The sequence below is a fragment of the Pollicipes pollicipes genome, unplaced genomic scaffold (assembly GCF_011947565.3).
Source record: "Pollicipes pollicipes isolate AB1234 unplaced genomic scaffold, Ppol_2.1 Scaffold_5724;HRSCAF=6776_pilon_pilon_pilon, whole genome shotgun sequence".
NCBI classification, from domain to species: Eukaryota; Metazoa; Arthropoda; class Thecostraca; order Pollicipedomorpha; family Pollicipedidae; genus Pollicipes; species Pollicipes pollicipes.
This window is the reverse complement of record NW_023596746.1, coordinates 47,471,101-47,495,261: the sequence shown is the minus strand read 5'-3', so window position 1 is coordinate 47,495,261 and position 24,161 is coordinate 47,471,101. Positions and strand designations below refer to the sequence as shown.

The 24,161-nt window shown below is 52.8% G+C and overlaps 1 protein-coding gene across 1 annotated transcript; it reads right to left on the bottom strand.

Moving 5' to 3' along the window:
* Positions 1 to 2,572: 2,572 nt before the first annotated feature.
* Positions 2,573 to 22,422, bottom strand: LOC119102504 (protein espinas-like). Its single transcript, XM_037225879.1, has 4 exons — positions 21,881 to 22,422; positions 10,916 to 11,146; positions 4,817 to 4,885; positions 2,573 to 2,889 (listed from the first exon to the last, which is right to left on the bottom strand). The coding sequence occupies exons 1-4, from the start codon at positions 22,040 to 22,042 to the stop codon at positions 2,728 to 2,730; spliced, it is 624 nt and encodes a 207-aa protein (XP_037081774.1). The 5' UTR covers positions 22,043 to 22,422; the 3' UTR covers positions 2,573 to 2,727.
* Positions 22,423 to 24,161: the final 1,739 nt, after the last annotated feature.

Genomic DNA, 24,161 nt, shown 5'->3' with positions numbered 1-24,161 from the left:
GAAAAGGCCGGTGACGATGGAGGAGTCCCTAGCTCGGAAGAGCCAAAGCCTTCTTGACATGTGCCATGGGCTCCGCTTACGTTAATGGAGAGTTGGCAAAGACGGCCATTTATTTTGGATCAGTACACTCGCCCGCCAAAATATATTTTTGCAGAAAACAGGCTGCTCCCCGTGAGAGAAGTGAGATGATTCTGACATACGTCATGCTGCAGACGTGGGGCAAGCAATGTCGATGACTAAAGCCGCTTTAAGTTTTCTTAAATGACTTCTCCTGAAGTCTGCTGCAACCGATGCCATTGCTGATTTGCATCGTTCTTACTGAAAGCTCTATTCTGGTTAAAACTTTCAAGCTTTGAAGGGGTTTTAAATGACCGGCGTACCTCACTGCATCACAACGGCCCGTAACGAGATTATCCAGTAGGCCTTTAGCCTGTGGAGCATTCCTATTTTAAACAGTGTTGATCCTACATACCTGTGCCTATACCGGTACCTGTACCGGTACGCCATACCGACAGCCAGCGTCACGCCGCTCACCACAAGTCGCGGTACTCCATACCGACAGTCAGCGTCACGAGGTGAACGCCTGGCCATCAAGACGCCGACGCGGCATCAGATGCGAGCAGCCACTGGGGAATGGCGTGACGGCCGTCCAAGGGGACGCGCCAACGCAGACAGGAGTGACAGACGAAATGAGATGAACCCGGGACGGTTGGATCGGGGAACTATCACGCATACACCTGTATCCTTTGGCAGACAAGTGGTGGGGAATATAGATGGGACACCTTTGTTGACACATTAGTGGTGAAAGAGTTGTACGCAGGGGGAGGGGGGGGGGGGGGGGCGGGGGAGGGTTGAGAGAGAAAAGTCCCACAAAGGTCAGGGTACGTTTACCCCGCGGTTGTGCCTACGGTGAGACTGCATTTAAGCGCATGTAGCTCCCAGGCAAGTAGCTTTGTGGCCTCGCTGTGAAACCATTTCTACCCGTTGGGCAGGCATTGCATAGTGGGGCTCTTCCGAAAATTAAAATAGGGCACCTAGTAGCCAAATCCAGGACTCCACATCAAGTCTTTTAAAGTAACGCGACGTAACTTCGACAACTTTACGACCGCGATAACACTGCCCGTCTGTTTTATCGGCAATCGGCCTCCCAGTCGACCCCCAAACGTTTAACCAGCTGTCGGTACTGCTGAAAGGCGTCCAGACGGAATAGCAGGTCGGGCGGGCGGGCCATGGGAGGCTTTCCCGGCGCCAACTGAAATGCCAGGATTACAGGGCACACTCTTGCCGGGTAAGAGGCTCAGGTGTAAGGCGTTGTCTAGAGCCCGGCCACTGAGAGGTGCCAGTGAAGGAGTCTGGGGCGGCAGTCGACCTCCGGGTGCCTCCGTTCACGCGGAGCATCGCCCCCAGTCTTACATTCCAGCCGTCCGAGTACTCAACAGTCCAGCCGCACGATGCTCAGTAATGACGTAACATTAGACGGAAAGAAATGCACGAGGCCCGTCCAAATGAAAGCGTCATTTCGTCACGTCAATTTCACGCAGCCCGCCGTCGTAAAACCCGGGGAGAAAAGTGCCGTTTATCGTTCGCCAACCGGCGGCAGGCTGGGCATTCCGCTGAGCAAGCTGAGTCTGCTCGGAGACCTGACTGCTGAAGAACTTACTCTTCAGAGAACTCTGATCAATATAGAGGTCCAGAACAGTTCAATGGATACAATAACGCTTCAGCTTATTATCATTATTATCAATAACAGCTTCATTCGTTCGCAAAAACTTGCGACACCTGAGGATGCTCTGTCGTGGTCTGTGTTCTGGTCTGTGATCGCATATCTCCGCAGCGACGCGTCGCAGCGTATCAACGGTCAGCGGAAATGACGGCACGTCTCCATCACTTCGATCCCTCCCGGCTCCGTTGCTATCGCGTGAGGACGTAATAGTGCACTGCGTTTCACTGCGCTTCATTGTGGTCTTTCTGGCGGGGGTCGTGATGGAACGCCAGTGGGAGGGCCCCTGCATCACGCCACGCCTCGCGTCTTGCAGCGCTGCAGATACGGAACGGGGTGCAGGAGCGCCTGGTGAGAGCCGCGACCCCGCCAGGTCGGCCCTTAGGGTTTAGGAGCGCCTGGCGAGAGCCGCAACCCCGCCAGGTCGGCCCTTAGGGTTTAGGAGCGCCTGGCGAGAGCCGCAACCCCGCCGGGTCAGCCCTCAGGGCATAGGAGCGCCTGGTGAGAGCCGCGACCCCGCCGGGTCAGCCCTCAGGGCATAGGAGCGCCTGGCGAGAGCCGCGACCCCGCCGGGTCAGCCCTCAGGGCATAGGAGCGCCTGGCGAGAGCCGCGACCCCGCCAGGTCGGCCCTTAGGGTTTAGGAGCGCCTGGCGAGAGCCGCGACCCCGCCAGGTCAGCCCTCATAGGAGCGCCTGGTGAGAGCCGCGACCCCGCCAGGTCGGCCCTTAGGGTTTAGGAGCGCCTGATGAGAGCCGCGACCCTGCCGGATCGACCCTTTATCCACAGCCTCAGTTCGGTGGGGGGGGGGGGGAGGGGAGGCTCACCGCGGTCGTCCGCGCCCCTCTGCCGAGGGATAAGCTCTCGAAGTTCAGAGCCTAGCCCGCGATGCGCCGCTGCCGTTGGTCTGCCGGTAAGGGAGGCAGCGAGTGGCGGGCCACATTTGGAGCTGTTCCCGTGTTGGGGGTTGGTGAGGGGGTGTCAGCCAGCTTGGCATGGCGAAGGGCGCCTACAACGGCTGACTCACCTCATCGCAGGCGGCACACCGGGGCTTCAGCTGCTGCGCGTAGTGCCGTTCGCAGTAGATCTCCTCGTCGTAGACGCAGTATGTGAGATCCACTAGCAGCTGGTCACACGTGTGACACACAAAACAGGCCGGGTGCCACGTCACCTGGAACATCACCCGACATTGCCCACACGTTGCAGGTCCGCGGGATATCACGTCAAGCGCTTTAAACAGCTTCTCTTCGCACGGCCTTCCTAATTCTACAGCATAACTTAACTACACCAGATGTAAAACAGCACAGACATGTCATGCGATGCGCTACAACAACGTTTCGTTGGGAAAGCACAGTAAGAAATTTGTGCGAACGTTTCTGACCGATCAGTTGCATTGGTGTTTTTAAGAAATCAGTACACTCATCTGGTGGGCCTTGACCTGGACTATTACGGTGTAACGAAATACCAAGTCCAGACGTTGTCGTACTGGGTGATTGGAATAGGTTTTACCTAAGCTATTCCCATCGTTCTTTACAGAATAATCTACTGACGTTTCACAATAACCTCCTGGTTTAAGATACATCACAACAAAATGATGCTGCGAGACACCGCCCCCATCGGTGTACTGATGCTGCGAGACACTGCTCCCATCGGTGTACTAATACTGCAAGACACTGCTCCCATCGGTGTACTGATGTCGCAAGACACTGCTCTCATCGATGCTGACACTTCTCCCATCAGTGTATTGATGAGCGCTTGGCGGATTTCGAGGCGCGCCTTTCTAAACGGACGGACAACATTCGAAGTGCCAGTACCCACGCCGAAACCAGGTGGCAGCATCATTCCCGCGAGAACCCGGGGCTATTGAATGTGGCGCCACCATAGGGAACATGGCCTTGCGAAGTCCACCAAACGGCAGCTCCTTTGAGCACCATCATGTTGGGAGGCAGGAGCTTCCGTGCTGATATGGGTAACTCTGATGAACGTCGATATCAACTCAGCGCCGGGGCAAATGAGGTCACGGAGCCGGACACGTCTGGCCCCGATATTCGACTTTTACAGCGTGCTATCCACGAGCAGCGCCGTAATTTTCTACGACGTGGGCGCGGAGCTACACAGATGGCACCAGCGTCTCCCGCGCGCTCGGGGCGGGCCGAGCGCCCCCGGATTTAAGGCCCGTTCAGCCGGCGCGGACTGCTCGGCGCTTCGGTGTCAACGGCCGGGCGGGATCCAGCGGTCCGGCGGACAGTACCGGGAACCCAGGCCGGCCAGCTCGGAACAGACACCACGTGATGGACCGGCAAGTTAGGCTCCATCCCGAGACGGATACGCCAAACTCGTCCAAGCGGCGGCCAGCTCCGTCCGGGTGCTGTTCTTGAAAGAGTCGCTGAACCGTGGTGTGCCTTTCACCGCGGCGCTTGCTCCGATACAGGACTGAGGTCAGCAGCTCGCCTCAAATTTGTGTCTGATATTTAGGCTTCGATTTTCCGTATTACTGTGATCTTACCCAAACAAATTATTTCTATTATTTTCTTTGATAGAGCGATATTTGCTGAACCTGATGATAAATGGGCGGAATGGTCCGATTTCCATGCGGAATTCATTGAACTTTCGGTCTCATATCGGATTACCACATTTGTTTAAGCTGCATGGCCGAACTGTAACGTCATACGCCGTCTAGCACGCAAGCCCTGCCCTTTCACTTATTAGGTTCAGAAAAGTTGACGGGCCAGAGCGAATTCCTGCGGCGAGAATATGATCAGCTGATCGGGCAGAGTGAACTCCTGCGGCGAGAGTATACTCCGCTGATCGGGCAGAGTGAACTCCGGCGGCGAGAGCATACTCCGCTGATCGGGCAGAGTGAACTCCAGCAGCGAGAGTACACTCAGTTGATTGGGCAGAGTGAACTCCGGCGGCGAGAGCATACTCCGCTGATCGGGCAGAGTGAACTCCAGCAGCGAGAGTACACTCAGTTGATTGGGCAGAGTGAACTCCGGCGGAGAGACTACACCCCGCTGATCGGGCAGAGTGAACTCCGGCGGAGAGAGTACACTACGCTGATCGGGCAGAATGAACTCCGGCGGTGAGAGTTTACTCACGTCGCCAAATCTCGGAGCTATCACAGCCAGCTCGCCGTGCCGTATCACGCGCTGACACTTGCGGCACTCCTGCAACAGGGAGCGCTCACGTCACAGGCGTCCAAAGCCACGGCAATAGGAGCCGATCTCGTTATCACTAGCGGATGCATGAATGTCCATTGCGTGGCCTCATGCATGAGCCGCATGTGCCAGTGCACGGCATAAATAGCACAGCGCTACACACAGTCGACGGAGATGAACAGCAGCGTACACGTTCATCGCTCAAATGAACAAGCCTTTCAAAACGTAGACACCTCTGCAAACAGCACCGCCCATACAGTACGGCATCACTGACGGAAGGAATCGCAAATATCTACCAACTTGCAAATTCGACGGACATTTATCAGCGGGCGTATGCCTTTGGTGCCCTTCGAAGGGTAGCTCCTCAAAATATTTTGTTAGCGAGCCCAAGCAAGAACGACTGAGTGACGCGTTGGCAAACTTGCGAGCCGGTTGTTCACAATGAATGAGGGCGACAGCGCAGGGGCCGCCGGAATACACTGCTGAACTACCGGAAAACAACTCACTGGTGGCAGGCCCTTTGGCAACAACACCTCATCCTGAACGCGCGGGGCCACACCTGGCTACCTTAAAACAACATGAACGCGGACACCCGTCAGTATAAAAGACATGCAAGGGGTGGCAATCCCACTAAGACAGGACGATGAGCGATGTGCGTGAGTAGTGACATCCATCCGCATGCATTTCCACGCAATGACCAAAATTCTGCGTGACCCGCGCTTTCGACATCGTTGGGCTACCTCTGAAGTGCCTGGGTGGCTAAACGGGCCGGCATCTGCCCCGACCCAGCGCGCCGGCAGCGGGCAGCGCCGATACCACTCAGCAGCGCCACCTGGCCGCAACACGCAGGCCGTCCCAATGACGTCATCAGTGGCAGGCGTGTTTGGTGCTGTTGAGCCCCACAGCGACCGCATAGCTTACGGTAAACCGTCCGTGTTGGCGTACACCCCGTTTTATGGGGAACTGCGCGTAACCGTTTCTTTGATGGTCGTGCAGTGATTTCAACTGAAAAACCCGGAGACGACCGGTCGGAAGGAGACGACCGTTTGTTCATGTTCCGCAACTAGTGGGTCGGATGAAACTGACGTGAGTTGTTTTGTTCAGTTCACACGCAACGTCATGAACTTTCACCTACATGACCGTGAGTCGTGAACAATCAACAGCTGAGATTGTTAGTGCGTGTTAGCGGGCAGATGGCTGATCGTCGGTTTGGGGTGCTCGTGAGCGCGGATGTGCACCACTGAACAGTATATTTCGGACAGTCAACTTCCTCAAATGGACCGAAACGTAGGGTTGCATTCGGCGCAGAGACAGTGGCCCACGCCGCCTGCTGAGCCCGAGCCGTGGAACGTTTTTGTGGTCTTGGGCAAATTCAAAGGCTTCCAAAGGCGATCAGGACGTGGACAAAAGGTCCCAACCGTAACAGAGTGCAACAACATAAGAAAAGGCGACAAAAGGCTGCAGAAGGCATGAAGCCCGCAGCCGTCGCAGCTCGCAGTCTTACGAGCGGAATGTACAGCGTGTCTGCGGGATGCAAGGACATTTGCACAGTGCTGACGTCTACCATGAATGCCTCCTCATAAAAGGAAAAGGGACACGACCAACATGGGCCCGTAATATTCATGCCTGATGGATTCAGCTAACGAGTCTGGGGGATGGGAGTTGGAAACATTGACAGCGTAACTTACTCTTAGACCATATTTGTCCCCTGATTTTGGCTCAACTGCTTTGCTCGCATGCGCACTTGCTTTCATAGACTTTGTCACAAGTTACGTCAAGTGGTGATGATAAAGGTGATAAAATAGCGTGCGTTAAACGCGAGGCCAGAGACCCCTTTGTATATGGACCGATCTCGGGAAAACCATCCCTTGTTTCACTTAACCAGGGTCACTGACCTACCAAACATGACGGTCCCCTTACGGGAATAGTCAGTTTCATGAAAACTGTGCCCACTCGGTGCTACTCAGTATTCACTGCCTGACATAAGAGTACCATCAATGTTGTGCGCACAATCCATACGAGGCACCTTAAATGAGATCATCGCAGCCCTGTCTCGATTCCTATTGAAGCTAAAAGCCAGACTTAAGGGTTGTGTTGGGTATAACGTCCCATAGACGCCACATGGAGTGGTTGTCACTCATTTCTTTGACCAAATTTCATGTTGCAATGAATACGTATGGAAATTGTGGTGACCTGTTGAACGCACGGTCGTTTCTTTCCGCCACGAAGATTTGCTAACTGCCCTTGGTTTGCAGCAAATTTAATCTGCATCTCTCAACAGTCCCACTATGATCAAACCATGTCTTGGTCTGACTAAGCCACGTCCTGGTTTGACCGAACCACGTCTCTGGTCTGACCAAACCACGCCTTGCTTTCACCGAACCACGTCTTCACGTCTTGGTCTGACCAAACCCACACCCTGGTCTGACCGAACCAGGTCTTGGTCTGACCAAACCACGTCCTGGCTGAACCAAACCACGCCTTGGTTTGACCGAGCGACGTCTTGGTCTGACCAAACCACGTCTTAGTTGGACCAAAAGACGTCTTGCTTGACGCTACGGTAGGTCTAAGTAATTCCCAGTGGCGCACAACGAACGACTTTCGCCGGTATTCAACCCAATAACACACGTCCAAACTCTCAATAAATTCAAAAAGTGACGCTCTTTTTTGTTTGGCCATGGACCACCGCAGCTGGTGGACTTTGTGGACGAGGACTACGGAACCCAGTGGAGACTGTCTGATGACTTCGGTCTTCCAGTGACGGTGGACGGAGCACGGGCAGTGGCCTGGCATATCGTCTGGGGCGTGCCTGGCACAGGTTTCCACCTAGCGGCGAAATCTGGAAGAATGTTAACTAATGCCGCTGTCCTCATCACCCGGGGTGCTTTCAGTGCCCGCATTCTGTGGCGCCCGGGCGTGATTGGTCACTTCAGAGGGCGCTGACTCCGTCCACTGTTAAGCTCCGTATCTATTGATGCACGATGTATGAACGCATGACTGTGACTTTGTATGACTGCTGGTATGCTGTGGGGCTCAGTTGAAGGGCCAGCTGTAACGAGCGGTAAGACAAGGTCTTCATTCAGAATTATTTAGGTGGTGCAAGAATTTGTGGAAGGCTGTGAGCCGCAGGATATTCAAGCAGTTTTTCCGCAATTACACTGCATCTGGGCATGACACCGCTACATAGGTTGTGCGAGTGTTTGTTCTAACGGCAGCCGCAGCCTCCGCACGCGAAAGTTTCGCAAGGCTGACACCTTGGGGGTTAAATGGCGCCTTCCATGTCCTGAGCTGTTAGTCACCGCAAGATCCCATACCGATTGTCGCGAACCGACGAAACTTTACGCCGGCAGCCGGGGCCGAACCCATGGCTTTCCGCACGCGATCGTGGACATCCTGCAAGCCTGTGTCTAAACTAGGAAACAGGAGCTCATCTTTGACTAAATAATACGACCTTCGCTGCATTACTGATTAAGGATAGTGGTTTTCAAAACAATGCACCGTGGTCTCTCCAAGACATTTTCATAACGTTGGACGCCTTGTCCGGCGTTAAGGCCACGTGCTGGAACCTCTTTTGCAACACAGAAACGACTAACCACTTCTGCAGTTTCATAAGATTGAGGCATAGCTTAAATGGGCCTTTCTAAAACGCATTGGGCATGCCGCTACGAGGCTCTGTACAACATAGGGGTCTCTCCCCGCGCGACCAACACCGCGGTCCGCTCTGCATCCAACATCGCCACGCTCGGCTCGGTCCTGCCATGACATCCCACCGTCTGCGGTTCGGTCCTGCCATGACATCACGCCGTCTGCGGTTCGGTCCTGCCATGACATCACGCCGTCTGCGGCTCGGTCCTGCCATGACATCACGCCGTCTGCGGCTCGGTCCTGCCATGACATCACACCGTCTGCGGCTCGGTCCTGCCATGACATCACGCCGTCTGCGGCTCGGTCCTGCCATGACACCACACCGTCTGCGGCTCGGTCCTGCCATGACACCACAACCGTCTGCGGCTCGGTCCTGCCATGACATCACGCCGTCTGCGGCTCGGTCCTGCCATGACATCACGCCGTCTGCGGCTCGGTCCTGCCATGACATCACGCCGTCTGCGGAGTCCGCGCCAACAGAACAGCGAGTGTCCACCATCCGCGCGTGTGCCGCGCTGACATTTTTACGGCCTTCCAGTGCCGCTTTCACCAACTCGTTGCAAGGCAGAGCTAGGAAACCGGACTGGGTTGAAGTGATGCCGTTTATTGCGATCGCGACAACATTAAAATATTTATAAGACCTCAGATCCCGGACAACAAAGCTTTTTATTCCGCCGGACCTGGGATGTTGGCAGTCATTAAAACAGGAAGCTGTTAAGTTTCGCTCTGGAATCGTTTCTTCCTTCTTGAATTGGTTGCTATCAAAATGGCTAGCACGCTCCGCGAGTGTTTAGAAAAGCACGTCGCATCAACGAAATAACCCATGCCGGCATGCCGACCCCGTCCTTTCCCCAGACCCCGGGCGGAGTGGAGTGGATGTGATGAGGACATCTTGACAGCCGGTTAGACCCCCGTCCTTTCCCCAGACTCCGGGCGGGGTGGAGTGGGCATGACGAGGACATTTTGACAGCCGGTTACACTCCCGTCCCTTCCTCAGATCCCGGACGGAGTGGAGTGGGTATGATGAGGGCATCTTGACAGCCGGTTACACCCCCGTCCTCTCCCCAGACCCCGGGCGGAGTGGAGTTGGTATGACGAGGACATCTTGACAGCCGGTCAGACCAACGTCGTTTTGAGCTGTGGCTCGAGCCTGGATATGATGCCAGCTAGCTCAAGAAACGCCTTGTTCATGTCAAGCTAGTTCTATGGCGAACGCTGAATTTATATGATGTTTGTAACACAAGTTATATCAAGATCCCAATCTTTTTATCAGTCGGAAAATCAGGACAAATGTCATACTCTAAGCCAAGTGATGTCACTGAAGAAAGCACGTTCAATTGCTGAATAAAGAATATTTGCCCTTTGAAGCCAAACCTGAACGACAGCGCACAGCCTGTGTAGACCATGTAGCTCACAAACGGGCCGACGCAATTCATCATATTAGCCGCACCCCTCGACATCAGGGTCGAGCTGGGAAGGCAGGCCAGCAAACCGGAAACAAATTTGCAAAGCAAATTAATTTGGGAAGCCATTGTTTGGGCTAGAACGGCCAATCCTCAACCACAAAGGTCATCGCTAAAAGTTCGCGGTCGGCAAATCGATAGGGAATGGCACAGACAATCTACCATCGATCAGCATAAAGGTCGCCCCATAGATAGCCGGTCCCTGGTGGGGCAGAGTAGACCGCACTGAGCACGGTCTCACCTTGGATGCTAACAAGTAAACAGCGGGGATCGGTAGAACTAAACGGAACACCAAACCAGAACGATGTCTCTGTACATCCCTCCTATTAGACGAATTTAGATCAGAAAGGATGAAATTTACCGCGAAGAACGAGAAAAGCTGTGATTGTACCTTTTCAGGTGTGCTAGTTCACACGCAGTACGATTTAATGCACCAAATGACAACTGCGTGACACGTCGGTATTGTACGCTGGATTCGTGGCTGCCAATCCCAGCAATAATGATTTGAAGCCGATTCCACGTAGATGCAAGTTATAAAATTGCATCACCGCAAACATAAGCCCAGTCGATCCCGCCTACCGCCGTCGCTTCAACTTTCCGGGCTCAAGCTTACCAGGAAATGGTTTACTTCCCGGTCCCCGCACTCGCAGAGGATTGATTCAGCTCTCGGTCCCCGCTGGGCGCCACTCGTACTACGCCTCGGGCCTACACTCCCGGAGCAGTGGTTCAGTTCTCGGGCCCACACTCACGGAGGAATACTTCAGTTCTTGGGCCCCGCACTCACGGAGGATTGATTCAGCTCTCGGTCCCCGCTGGGCGCCATATGACCATGCAGCCGAAGAACCCAAAACCCCAATTACTACCACTGCTCGTACTACGCCTCGGACCTGCACTCACGGAGCAATGGTTCAGTTCTCGGACCCACACTCACGGAGGAATGGTTCAGTTCTCGTACGAAGCCCACGTCGAGCGCGATGTCGTTGCGGGCCTCGATGAAGTCGCGGAAGGCGCGCTGGTGCTCGCCAGCCACGTGCCGGCAGTGCGTCAGCGCCAGGTCCTGCGCCGGCAGCTGGTGCACCAGGTTACGCTCGCGGTACTTCTCACCGGCCGTGCCGAGCCGCGGCACCTTGTGATTCGGCAGCTGGCTCATGTACTCCTCGATCTGTCGGCAGGGGCGTGACCCGGTCAGCCCGGTGAGCAGGGCCAGCGCCGGGGCTGGGCAGGCTGTGTGCTGTCCACCACATGGGGGAGCCGGCTCCTGGGAATGAAAGGCAGTGTTATTTGCGTCGACACGTGGTGAAGTGGTAGCTTCTTTCTTCGACGTGGAAGCGGAAGGATGGACGAGTGCCACTGCCACATCAGATTTGCCACCTAAGTGATGGGCTGGCGAATCTGATGTGGTCGTATATATATTGTACATGGCCGTTTGGGAAGTGTGTGTAACACTTCAATACCGGCAACAAAGTCGACGTTGTGCAGAAGTAGCACGCTTTGTCGGAATGACGCATGATCATTTGTTAACGCATTCTTCCAACTTAATTGTCGGCACATTCGACTAGGGTGTTAAAAATAAACAGAGACAGTAATACAGCGGCAGCACGAGGTGTGTGCGTGAACGTAAATTCCAACAATTTTCCACATCTACAAGTAAGAAATGTTGTCTCAGGACTTCCCATATGTCACGGTGTTAGCCGGAAAACGAGTGGGCGAGAGGAAACCCAAAACATGCTTTCATATGCGCATTCTCCCAAAACAAAGCCTCATCGCCACGTAATGTCCCATTGCCGCGCCCCCACTCCAGTCACCAACAAGGGCACCGTTGGCCTGGGGGTGTTCGGCCATCGTCGAAAGGGCCGAAGGTCAGGCGATGAGCGGGCAATGGCGCCTGATTGGGTCATAACAGGGCAGGTCGGGCGTCTCTTCCAGATGAGACGACACGCGTCAATATTCATTATTCAGACTAACGAGCGCGCGCAGCCGACAGGTGATCGTAAAAATAAACTCGGGCGTAATCTGACGAAACGGGGCGAGTCAGAGTAGGCGGCAACAGCTGGCAAGCTTCAGTGGGCCCGTCGCTGACTAATTTTTCGCTCCAGAAGCGCGATCGTCTCAAGTGATGGCTAGAATCCAGTCCTGTGGTGCATCGCATTACACAAGACTCGCAACTGAACACGTTGGTCCGCGCTTCCCAGTGGAATCGGTACAGCATTTACAGTAGTCCCGAGCTTCGCACTGGGTACAGGGAAACGGAGCCATGCGTCCCTTTACAAAAAATTGGAAAGGGATGTCGAAAATTATCCACTGCAGTCCAATTTTTAGCATGCAACATTACGGTGGAAATTCGTTTGAACACATTCGTTGCGCAGTGATACATTTTGTGTGTGTATGGAGAGGGGGGGGGGGGAAGGAAGCACAACACCGCCTGATATTTTAAGTTTCCGCGACACCGCCCCGCTTTAAGCAAAAATTAATTAAATGTTCCCGTTACCAACGGCCGGTAACTGCTGCTTCCAGAAACGTACAAAGCCACAAGGTAGCCTGGGATGCGGGATCGGTTTGTCATGGTGGACGTAAAACTCGCACTTCTCAGGGCGCTGAGTGTTCCGCACATTCAGGCCTGGCTTCGGGCTGCTGTTCTCCATCGTTTTGTGACCCTTTCCACTCCTCCTATCGCTTGCGGCGAGCTTCGCTCATAACTGCAATTCTGCGGCCGCGACGCGTGGTCTCCGACCCGTCCGGCTGGCTCTTGTTGACCTCAGCCTCTGTGGCTGTGCGCCTAGTGCGCCCGCTGAGTGTGGGGCGATGACTTCTTGTCTTCCGATATCTGATATCGTTTTTTGTTTGTACGCAATGTGTTGTCGAGTCGGACACTTGATACCTATGCTGATCGTGATGCTAATGTGTCTTAAACGAGACTACGGCAAACTTACCACAAATCCGGCTATACGTTGGGAATCCTCCAAGTATATTGGAAAAATTCGTGAATTATAGCACTTCTTATCGGATGATGTAGAGGAAGGTTCTATGGCAGGCAGGGAACGATTCCTGAATGCAAGGCGAGTTAAAGACTGTTCTTCAACGCGCATGAGTTTCAGCTGTTTTTTTTTCTCGCTCTGCAGCACCGCCTGATATTATTTGAGTCTGCGTTTAGGTAGATTACGAATAAGTTTTGGACTTCTGGCAGTATTTTTTGCGAACTGATAACAGACATGCCATTTAGGTAATTCAACGGCAACGTTAACGCCATAGGGAATCCCCTCGAGGCTGGCTATAGGGACGGTTGACTTAACGACAAGCAAACTGTTGCCAAGTCACTGGCGCTTCATAGGTGACCAGAAAGTCAATGTTTTTACGCAGTCCTGCAGCAAGACAAGATTATTGAATGACACATAAAATAACCTACAATACGACGCGTGACAAAGCCATCAAGTTCACGTGGATGAAACGACTCTTTACATCCGAGGGCCCGTAGAAATGCCTCATCGATTATCGAGTCCTACTGTGCATTGGAACAGATTCACCGAAACATTAACGTCGGAATTCAAACCTCTTCTTGAGGGATGTTTGGTGGTATCAAAACATATACAAACGTACACATGCGTTATCCAAAGAGCATTTTTTGCAGCTCCATTTGTTTCTCTCGGCCAGGACCATGGTGTCGAAAGGCTGATGGCACAGACGAGTGTTATGTTGGTTGCAGGGCAGCGGAGGATTTCTCGAGCAGACGGGCGGCTTTCACCATATTCAACAAACTATTTTTATTTCAAAATGCATGGATATGGTCCGACAAGAGAGGTTTCCGTCAACGGGAAGGGACAAGAAAACGTATCCGCTGATCCAGGATGCTGATATGAGCCAACGTTGAACTTCCGTAAGATCTCTGGCGAGAGAGCGCTACCGACAATGGTAGAAAATTATCTATAAATGCAAAAAAAGCAGCGGCGACATCAACTTGAGGTAGAACCCCAACAGGCCTTCAGACGAGGCGGTGGCTGTAGACGACGTGCAACAACTCACACTGGTTGCCAGGTGCTTTATCTATAGAAGTATAGTTCAAAAGAACCCTGCCAGCTTCCAAAAGGTGGTGTGTTCTATAGAACACATTAACCAAGCAGGATCAACGATTGACTGGCTTATGACGCCGGCTGTTTTCAGCCACAAGCGCCACACACGTCTGTCCCCGAGCAATCTGGGCCTCGCGAAAAGCTGGAGTAAGGTAGGGGAGCAATAGATTATTGGTCTGTTGCGAAAACCGATGCAATCGGTTGGTTGAGAACGTTTGCTGGCGTCGCCAGGGTGATGCTGCAGTGTATGGATACCTATCCATGATCAGGTTACCTGGAGAGCTAGGACTGGTGGTTTAACGAGGTGATGGTATCGTCTGTATGCGAAATAAACAGAATACATAACTCATACTGAAACGAAATTATCGACTCACAGACACGCCATGCAACCCAACCTGTTCCCCTCGGCTTTGACGTCACGAACAACATAACGATGTGAATTTTTTTAAAACAATGTTAGCACCGGAAGTTTTAGAACAGAATGACGGTACATTTGTTGATTGTGGAAAGGAGTTTCGGGTCAGCATGCTGTGAGGCTGTGCCATGAATGTTGGACCGCGGCTCCGCGCCAGCTCCCGACAACATTTAACAAAATTGGCATGGCAAATACGCAAGATGAAACAATTTGACACCTCACGCATATCATTCAAAGAACCTGCCTCAGCATTTGCTGAGTGCGTTCCATGTAGGTAAGCATGTGCTAAGCCCTGGTAACGACCTGCGTTTACCGGCATTCCGAAAAAAAACAGTCCCAACAGCTCGCGTCCAAGAGTAAAACGATACGTCGAATGTTAAGGCAAGATACATGATTCTAGGAGGACGCCAGGGTTTTGCTCGGAGAGGCTATTCAGCTTTTGCCTTTAGTGCACAGCCCTCCACCGAGTCGGTGGGCAGTCAGGCAGAGGGAAGGCCAGGCCATTAGAGTTACATCTTATGTTTCCAGTCCAGTTAAGCGGATTGTTTCAACTGCGATGCAAATTTGGGCATACTCGGGCCCGCCCTTGCCTGGTGCACATTTCTACTCAGTCGTCCGTTGGCAAATTGGGCCAGCGCAGAAGCAAAGCCTCAGAGTGCATGTCTGGGCAGTGCCTTACAGTTCGTGTTGCGTGACAAACATACACCATCAAGCTGAAGTTCGTTGACCACACCGTGCACCACTGTACACTGTCCACTGTCTCACTGTTCATCGGAAGGGCGCCGTGGATGCTGTGGACCAATGGCCGGCACGTCACCCCCCGCTGTTGTAGTGCGTCATATCTTGGCTGGCGTGTCTGTATCTGTAGAATATATTCTGTCCCAGATGCAGAATTTTATGTTGGACGTTTCTGGCCGTGGGAAATTTAAGACGCCGCTTCATCGAGCAGTTGAAGCGGCGTCTTATAGCTCATAACATCTATACTATCTATAGCGCCTATAAATAAGTTCTCATCATCACAGCTGTGGTCACTGGTGAGTAAGGGCATGCTCAGTACGGCCGAATGGTACCATTTGCTTTTCGGTATTGCCTTGAGCGTCGACGATATAATATTGTTTCTGGGGACCGCGGGAGCAAGTGAATAAAATGGGCTGTCCTGCTCCTTCCCACTCTGGCTTGATTTATCCCATTATATCTCATCACGAGAACATGGTTATGAAGTGTGACCGCTCCGCGCATAACACTCATGTTGCAAATGAACACAGTAATTAGCCATACAAAATATTAGCATCATCATACTCAAAAAGTTGAACACGATCATGTGGCATGACAGTTATCGCATCATTTTGAACCTCATACCTCGGCGGCAGTCATCTGATTTTCGACATTATTTTCCCGCGCTTCACTGTTTGTGATCTGCAATCATCTCAAACCTCCGTTATTTAACCATCGGCTGAGATCGCGGCAACAGACACAATAAGTCGGTAAACAAGATTTGACTGTTTAGGGCTGATGGCCTTTTGTGAACAACAGGTGCGGTATTCCCCTTCCACATTAGAAGACACTGAAAAGACCTCACAGGGCGCCAAAGCTTGATCAGGTGCTACTACAGTGCATTCAGCTGCGGACGATTCTTAAAAAAAACGAAAGATTTCACGACTGCAGCCAATGCCGTGCTCAAGACCAATAACCGCAAAGTTAGGTCTACTTAACCTTTTCACTGGCTCGCGCCATACACGTAGTAAGCAGCAGTCCGATAAATCCACGTTTCAGTGATGCACAGCAAGATCAAATTCAAGAGAGTGACAAGTCGTACATTTGTCGTATTATGGGAGTCATCTGGGGGGATCGGGACGTACGTTATGACGTGCCTTTTCAGCAGAGCCATCATGTGCAGTGGCCATATTGAGTCTCTGGGGCCATAGCGTCTATGGGTTCCAAACTCGAACTCCGCACACGAGAGCCCAAGGCACTAACCCCCAACCATTACGCACCTTATATTGCGGTAGTCATCACACATGATATTGACACAATGGATCCGCCGGCCCTGATCACCCGCGCCTCGCGTGTCAGCGCGATCCATATGCTTCCCCGCCCCAGAGGTCGCTCTTATGTCCGGCTTCACGAGTCGGTCCCGCAGCCGACCAAAATACCGGCCCGGTCCGGGACGCATGCCGGCCCACGGATCGCCACTACGTCACGCGCCGCCACAAACACAGGCCCATGATTCACCTGTTGCCGACGCGAGCGCTGAATGGGAGACAGCCGGGGGTCGGCGAGCCGCCGCCAGTCTGCGGTCGCGCCGTGTTCAGTCTGCGGGGCCCGCCGGCCGACAGAGGGCGGACCCCGCAGAGTAGCGCCGTGGATCATTACTGTCCCGGGGGACGCGAGACGCAGCTCCAGACGTCCGACGGGCGAGCGGTTTTCTCGGGAGGAGATGGGGAGGGGGGGGGGGGACAGTGCCACGTTGGGGATAACGTGCAAGACATGTAGGTGGTGAAAAACCACAAAGAAGTTCATGGGTTCAGGTTGTGTTCGAGAATGCGTCGAATGCCATTGTCATGCTGCTGTGTCGTTAAAGCAATCAGTTTATTTAATTCGTAGTCCAAGCTTGCTAGTTATACGACTTATTAGACACCTATATGTATATAATGTATTAGAACCGTTCGTTTAAGAAATCGAAGTTCAAGGAAGTTGGCCATGGGCAATTCGGGTTCCATGCATAGAAGTAGCTCGCATGCCGATATGATATCCTTATGACAGCCGATATCATAAACGCCGCTGTAAATATGCTGCCCCTATCCAGCAGCTGAGCTCCGCATCAACGTCTGATCTGCCGCAACAACATCCCGCCTCGTTCCCACGGTCCCATCGCCAAAGCAAACCGGACCGAGACGCTGCCAGCGGCCGGGCCGCCGGTTGGGCCGGCCGGCGCGCCAGCTTGACCGCGGGAGAGTCCGCGGCGAGCCGCCCCGATGACATCACAGACCGACGGGCCGGACTCGGCGCGCTGGCAGCCTGATCGAGTGTGTCACTTCGGCTCAGCGGGCCCGGGCATTCGCCGTTAAAACGGGCAGACTGTCGGCGTGAGTTGCCATCGCCGCGCCCAGTTCGAGCACGGCCACTTATATACGCGGAAAAAACAAACTGGATTCCTTGGATCTTGGAATCAGTTGGCAGCTTCCGCCCACACCAATGTGATTGGGTTTGAAGGCGTGCTAATGACCGCATGCCGTTCGATGACCAGATACGGTGGTTTGCATGAACATGAAACATACGGCAATATAAAACCAGCTTAAGCTAACAAAAGTAAGAAAATGAGTTTTCCTAAACTGAAATACATAAGCCGACGTGCCTGAATATGTAAATCTGACCATTACTTGATTGCTACAGATATCTCACCAAGTGAGCTGTTTTCCGGCACGTCGCCGCTCATTTATCACGGGGTGATATTTGGCACGGGCGAGCATTTCGTTTTTATAGGTTCTAGTCAACATCGTTCATTTTTCAGGTCGGAAACAGCCAGCAGGGACGAAATGCAGCATGCACCACGATTTAAGGCTGTTAGTCACATTAACCACCCACAATTGATATTCTTATAAAATTAGCCGAATGCCTGTAAACACGCCGTAATCGACCAGCATCCCCACATTTCATCGCACTTCGTTAGTAATGCTGGCCATTTTTAGAGACTCCCACTGCGCGAAATGCTTTCCACCATCTTTAAATGTTTCGTAAAATTTCGCACGAATCCTCATTTTACATGTAAAATGACAAACACACCGGGCATCTTACGTAACCAGAGGTAAAACAAATCCGTAAATTCTCAGCCAACGTGTTCTAGACCAAAATACTCAACAAACCTATAACGGGGTGGTGCCTTTAGCCGTGATAAGCCACGGCAAATTACTTTGGTCTGGCAATTTCTGAAACATCAGTTACTCTCCGCAGTACGCATGGCACGATATAGCTCTTGTGTAAAGTTGCGCATAAGAACTATAATGGGTGTAACTAAAACGGATAGGATTTCATGTGAATCTTTAGTTAACATGTATATCCCATTTAAAGTCATTCACCTCAGCGCTGGAAATGTCAGAAAATATGCAAGGACATTCCCAGAGCATCAGCGATAAGACGCAAGTCATGGGAACGCTTAACTATGCACTTTTTGTAAGCATTTCACCCAATAGGCATTCGTAAAACGTCTCCCCAGTAGAACTCTGGGACAGTCAAAGGGTCTCAAAAGGACCCAACTTCTGTGGCCCTGGGTAAAATCGCAAAACATTAGACTAGATTGTGTTCGTCTGGCGTTAGAATTGATTTGCAAATTTATCTTTGTTTTGTTCTCTTCCTCTTCACAACTGCGCTGCCTTTTTCATAATCCGCCGGTTTAAAAAAAAAGACGTGTACTTCATCGCGCGCTGAATCATCGTGTGTGCAGCACACGCTTTTCCATGCTTGCATAAGTCGTAAGATGGACCGACAGACTTAATAAATTTGCAGCATCTGGTGGCACACACTCAAGCATAATTCTACTGGTACAATCTTAAATTATCACACAGTCCTAAAACCGAGGCTACAAAGATTTCACAATGGGCATGTCATATATGGCAAATAATAGTTTAAATAATAGCAAATAATAGCAACATGCTTAAAAGCATAGCGAATTAAGTCAGAAACCTCAGTATTTTGTACAACATCGGATTGCACAAAATTCAAATGTGTTTTGGGCGGACGTCAACGTTCGGGAGGCCACAGGTAACTGTGTTTGCCGACTACCAAAGAGGCAAATATTTCATTTTCGTATTTTCAAAACTAGATAATGCGTAATGCAATAAATGGCGCATATCGGACGAGTTTGTTGTGAGCGTGGGTAACCGGTCAACGTCTGATATCTCAGCCACAGATGTCAGCGGACGTCAGCCTCAGCGGATTACCTCAGCGGATGTCAGCGGAAGTCAGCCTCAGCGGATTACCTCAGCGGATGTCAGCGGAAGTCAGTCTCAGCGGATTCCCTCGGCGGACGTCAACGGAAGTCAGCCTCAGCGGACTACCTCAGCGGATGTCTGCGAACGCCAGCCTCAGCGGATTACCCCAGCGGATGTCAGCGAACATCAGTCTGAGCGGAATTACCTCAGCGGACATCAACGGAAGTCAGCCTCAGCGGATCGCCTCAGCGGATGTCAGCGGACGTCAGCCTCAGCAGATTATCTCAGCGGATGTCAGCGAACATCAGTCTGAGCGGATTACCTCAGCGGACATCAACGGAAGTCAGCCTCAGCGGATCGCCTCAGCGGATGTCAGCGGACGTCAGCCTCAGCAGATTATCTCAGCGGATGTCAGCGAACATCAGTCTGAGCGGATTACCTCAGCGGACATCAACGGAAGTCAGCCTCAGCGGATCGCCTCAGCGGATGTCAGCGGACGTCAGCCTCAGCAGATTTATCTCAGCGGATGCCCGTCTGGTGGAACGGCGTGTACCCTAACCGCGATGCCGAAAATGACACATTTTCAAAGATTGGTCGACTTGTCTAATCCGGCTCGCCAACCATGTGCTCGATAGAGCATAACTTCACTGTGGGGTTCCAACGAGCATGGACAACATGTGTTTGTTCCAGTAGGCCGTTCGGAGAATCAAAAGAAGCCGTGACGGTGGTTCGTATGTGTGGCAACGGTCTTAAGTGCAGACTGTTTCCTCGAAACAGCTCGATCTTAACTGTCGTCGGCCGAGACAGATGTCAAGTGCGTTGAGTAAGAATGCCTCCGACTGGTCAGCAGCCGTCCTGTAGCTGTAAAAGGCTGACGCACCCGTCGCAGCCGCTGACCGCAAGCGTGACGTTCTGCGGTGGCGCCTGCCGTGCGGCGCCGCTGCTGCGTCGTCCCTCCCGCCCCTCGGCGACCACCGCCCCACCCCTCACTCACACACCCAGCCCCTTCTTCCACGAACGTGGCCGTGGTGACTCACGTACGACAGACGCTCTGGGAAGACGGCTGCGCCGGACGGCGGCGGCGACCGTTCTGGTCTGTGGGACCGGGGGAGGGGTGGGCCGCTGCTCCGCCTCGGCGCCGAGACCGCCCACGGAGACCGGACGCCGAGGCCTCGGAGGCGGATGGCGCCAAAGGTTTGATAATGAAAGCTTTTCTGAACACGCTGCCGTTCAACGTGGCCCAAAGTTCTGAAATATCAGTTGATCGGCAGTCGGCATTTTTCAGAACAGATCACTCGACGCACCATGCTACCGTGACGCCTTGCAACGATAAGCTACGGTAAATTATTTTGTCTGTCGGTTTCTCAAAGACATCGGCTTTTCTTTATAGTGAGCATGACACAATCTAGTCGTCGTTTCATGACAGCAAGAACGAGGTGCTTGGACAACGGCAGCTGTATGTTCTACAATGCTTGCCATCAAATGCAATTTTGAAATGCACGGGACCCCGTTCCGTGCGCCTCACCCACTATCCACTAACAGCCGGCCGTCGCGGCTGATCCGGTGCCGTGACCCCGACTATTTGCCCGGTGTCCACCGCGTCGGCTCCGACGGGCAGATCGCATTTCGTCGGCCCACTGCCCAGTCCCCTGACCTACATTCCCGCTGGCCTCGGCTGGCGGAGTTCTCGCAACCACGCGGGGTTGCTACGGGTGCCCGTCACTTCTGTATTCGTCGACTGGTGTCCTAGTGTTTCGCCTCAGGCTCGGAAAGGCCCGTGCCGGCAGGCAGCTGGCTCATGTGCTTTCGTTACACTCATCTGCCCTAAGACATTTGGTCACACGGTATTTGCCCCATGCACGTTCGGATGAGAGACCTCGCCGAGCGCAGGTTATTGCGAGGGCACTGCCCCGCCCCTAGTGTCCGAACTATGGGATAATGTCCTCCGCCGGTTAGATTGCTTCTACTCGTCAAGTTAACAAGAAGCCCCGGGTCGAACCCACCCGCTGGTGTGCCGCGAAGCCACTGCGTTTGACACACCCTCAGTGCACCGAGATCATTGGTTAGGTCATTGACCCAACCATTACAACACAGTAGCTATTGAAGGACATGGTAAAGCCGTGATGAAACACCATGTCGAATAGTCTCCAAGCGCGACTGAGAGGGCAATTACAGCGTTTATTCGTCAGGTGAAAACACCTCACTTGGAGCAATGCATGACACCACTGAGAATGCATTCGACGTAGTTCAGAATGGACGTCTACCCAATTACGAATACGTGACGCCAACGGCTGACACAGTTCTCCACACCCTGCTGTTTGAGAACACGCGGTTACAGTTTGCAAATAAACAAGTACAAATAATAAAATGACCACAATATACCATTCCCGCATCCGAAAACCACGGCTTCGTTAGACAAGCTGTAAGAACTTAGTAGTGCCATATTGGTCAGGCGCGCAGAGGAGTGAGGGTGGCCGTGAGGGGGTTACCTTTTCTCTGCCGAGTCCAGGAGGTACCCAGGAATAGCCGTGCTGAAACGCCCGGTCTTTGGACACCCGCCTGAAACAAGCACGACAGTTGGCATAAGCACGGCGAAAAGCGAAAAGCAGCTTACGCAGTGGCTTAATTGCTTTTTTGCCTCTCAGTAACATTCAGGAACAAATATTGCTGCCTCTCTGCAACACGTGGGAAAACACGTCACCGCCGCGTTCGACGCGAGACTTGCAACATCAGCACGACAGACAAAACAGACATTACAGCGGTCTACGAGATGAAGTGCGGCTTCATGACAGCGGTAGAATGGCAAGTCATCATGGCGGCGGCTACAAGAGTCGTCAGCTGCTCTGGATCGGGCTTAATTAGCGCCCCGTTGTGCAACAGACTAGGGGGTGGGGGGGGGGGGGAGATCACCTTGGCCGACACTCAATAGGCGTGATGGGAAAATTGCAGGCACCACTCGCGGTCACGTCGTAGTTACACTCGGCTGTTGAACTGAGAGGTGGTGAAGATCTGCCATCGCGTGATATGTATATTAAGCACTCTGGAGTGAGTGTCAAATGACTCTTTTGCATAACCCATGCAAGCTAGGTACCGTGCTCAATCTGTGAGGCGCACACACTGAGCTCATTTGACCCAAGTCTAATACGCCTAAAGAGCGTGTAATTGCGCGACTCTATCTATCCACCTGCATCTGAGTGCTTCGGCGATGCGAACCAGTATATGATCTGTTTGACCAAGCCTGATGCGGGAGAAAATCCGACTGCAGGCTGCTCTTTCGCGCGCGCGTGGGGCTCACAACACATATGAACGGGCGCATCCTATTCCGGTTAGTGCTGACGACAGGTCACCGAGAAGGCTGCGAGCTCGTACACCGGAGCTGAGCTGGCGTTGAAACGCTCACAGCTCATACGTATGCCCGCTGCTACAGGAGCGACACAAACGGGTCGAGATATCCTTGCGCACGGCCCGGGTACTTAGAAACAAAACCATGAATGCCCACGGTGAAGCTCAAGAACACTGGAGAGCTTATACCATCGCCAAAACATTTGGCCCTGGACTGACCCGCCGGCCTAACATTTGGCTTCTGGTGATACCACGGTCGTGCGTGGCGATGCAGAGAAAGGCGGTCTGCGAGCCGTCACACGAGAACCGTCATACGAGAAATTGCACGTGATTCGTGGCTGCAAACGACAGCGAATAGGATCGGATAACAAACCCCTCACGTGAACTGAATACATTCTAAGCTCCGAACTCATCGAGGCAGCTTCATGAGCTCGTATATCATCACAGACATGTGGCCGTTAACCTCAACGGTACCCAACAGTGCATGTAACGAGTTCAACAATGCACAGCTCCCTCGACCCTTTGACCCGGCCCCGATTCCGGGCCGGTTCGTGCGACAGCGTCTGACGTCACCGTACTGGCAAGGCGGTGCCTCGCAATGTAATAAGTCGCGACTTTTGGACATAATGCCTCGCAATGTAATAGGTCGCCACTTTTGGACATAAACAACACCAAATGGAAAGTGTGTCGGAGCTCTCAATGTCGCGGCGTTTTAGTCCATAGCGTTGCATCCAAAGACAAGGCGGGGAAGTGAAATATCTCGTATGCTCAATGTTTGTTGGGGTTAAAAAGCCTCCCTACAACAGCAATTTACCTCTTGTTCTAAGAAACATAAAACAACAGCCTTATATGGAGACCCCAGTTCTTTTAATGGCAGTCACATTACGCGCAGCCCATTGGATCATCCTGATGTTTTAATTTGACTACGCGATCTGCAAAAAAACCCGGTCATGTTGTGTGGAACCCATCGAATCACTTGACGTTTTAAATTCAACGAGCTCATTTAAAAATCCAGGTTACAATGAAGCTTTTCTGTCATACGGGTTAAGAACGAAAACAGTAACCTATAAAGCCCGGACCAGCACCATAGCACCACAGCACCACAGAGACACCAACAGCTACCACCTCTCAGTGCAAGCGGAGGCCTCAGTTGCTGCCACCTCCCGGTGCAAGCGGAGGCCTCAGTTGCTGCCACCTCTCAGTGCAAGCGGAGGCCTCAGTTGCTGCCCACCCTGTGCAAGCGGAGGCCTCAGTTGCTGCCACCTCTCAGTGCAAGCGGAGGCCTCAGTTGCTGCCACCTCCCGGTGCAAGCGGAGGCCCCAGTTGCTACCACCTCTCAGTGCCTGCGGAGGCCTCAGTTGTTACCACCTCTAAGTGCCAGCGGAGGCCTCAGTTGCTACCACCTCTCAGTGCCTGCGGAGGCCTCAG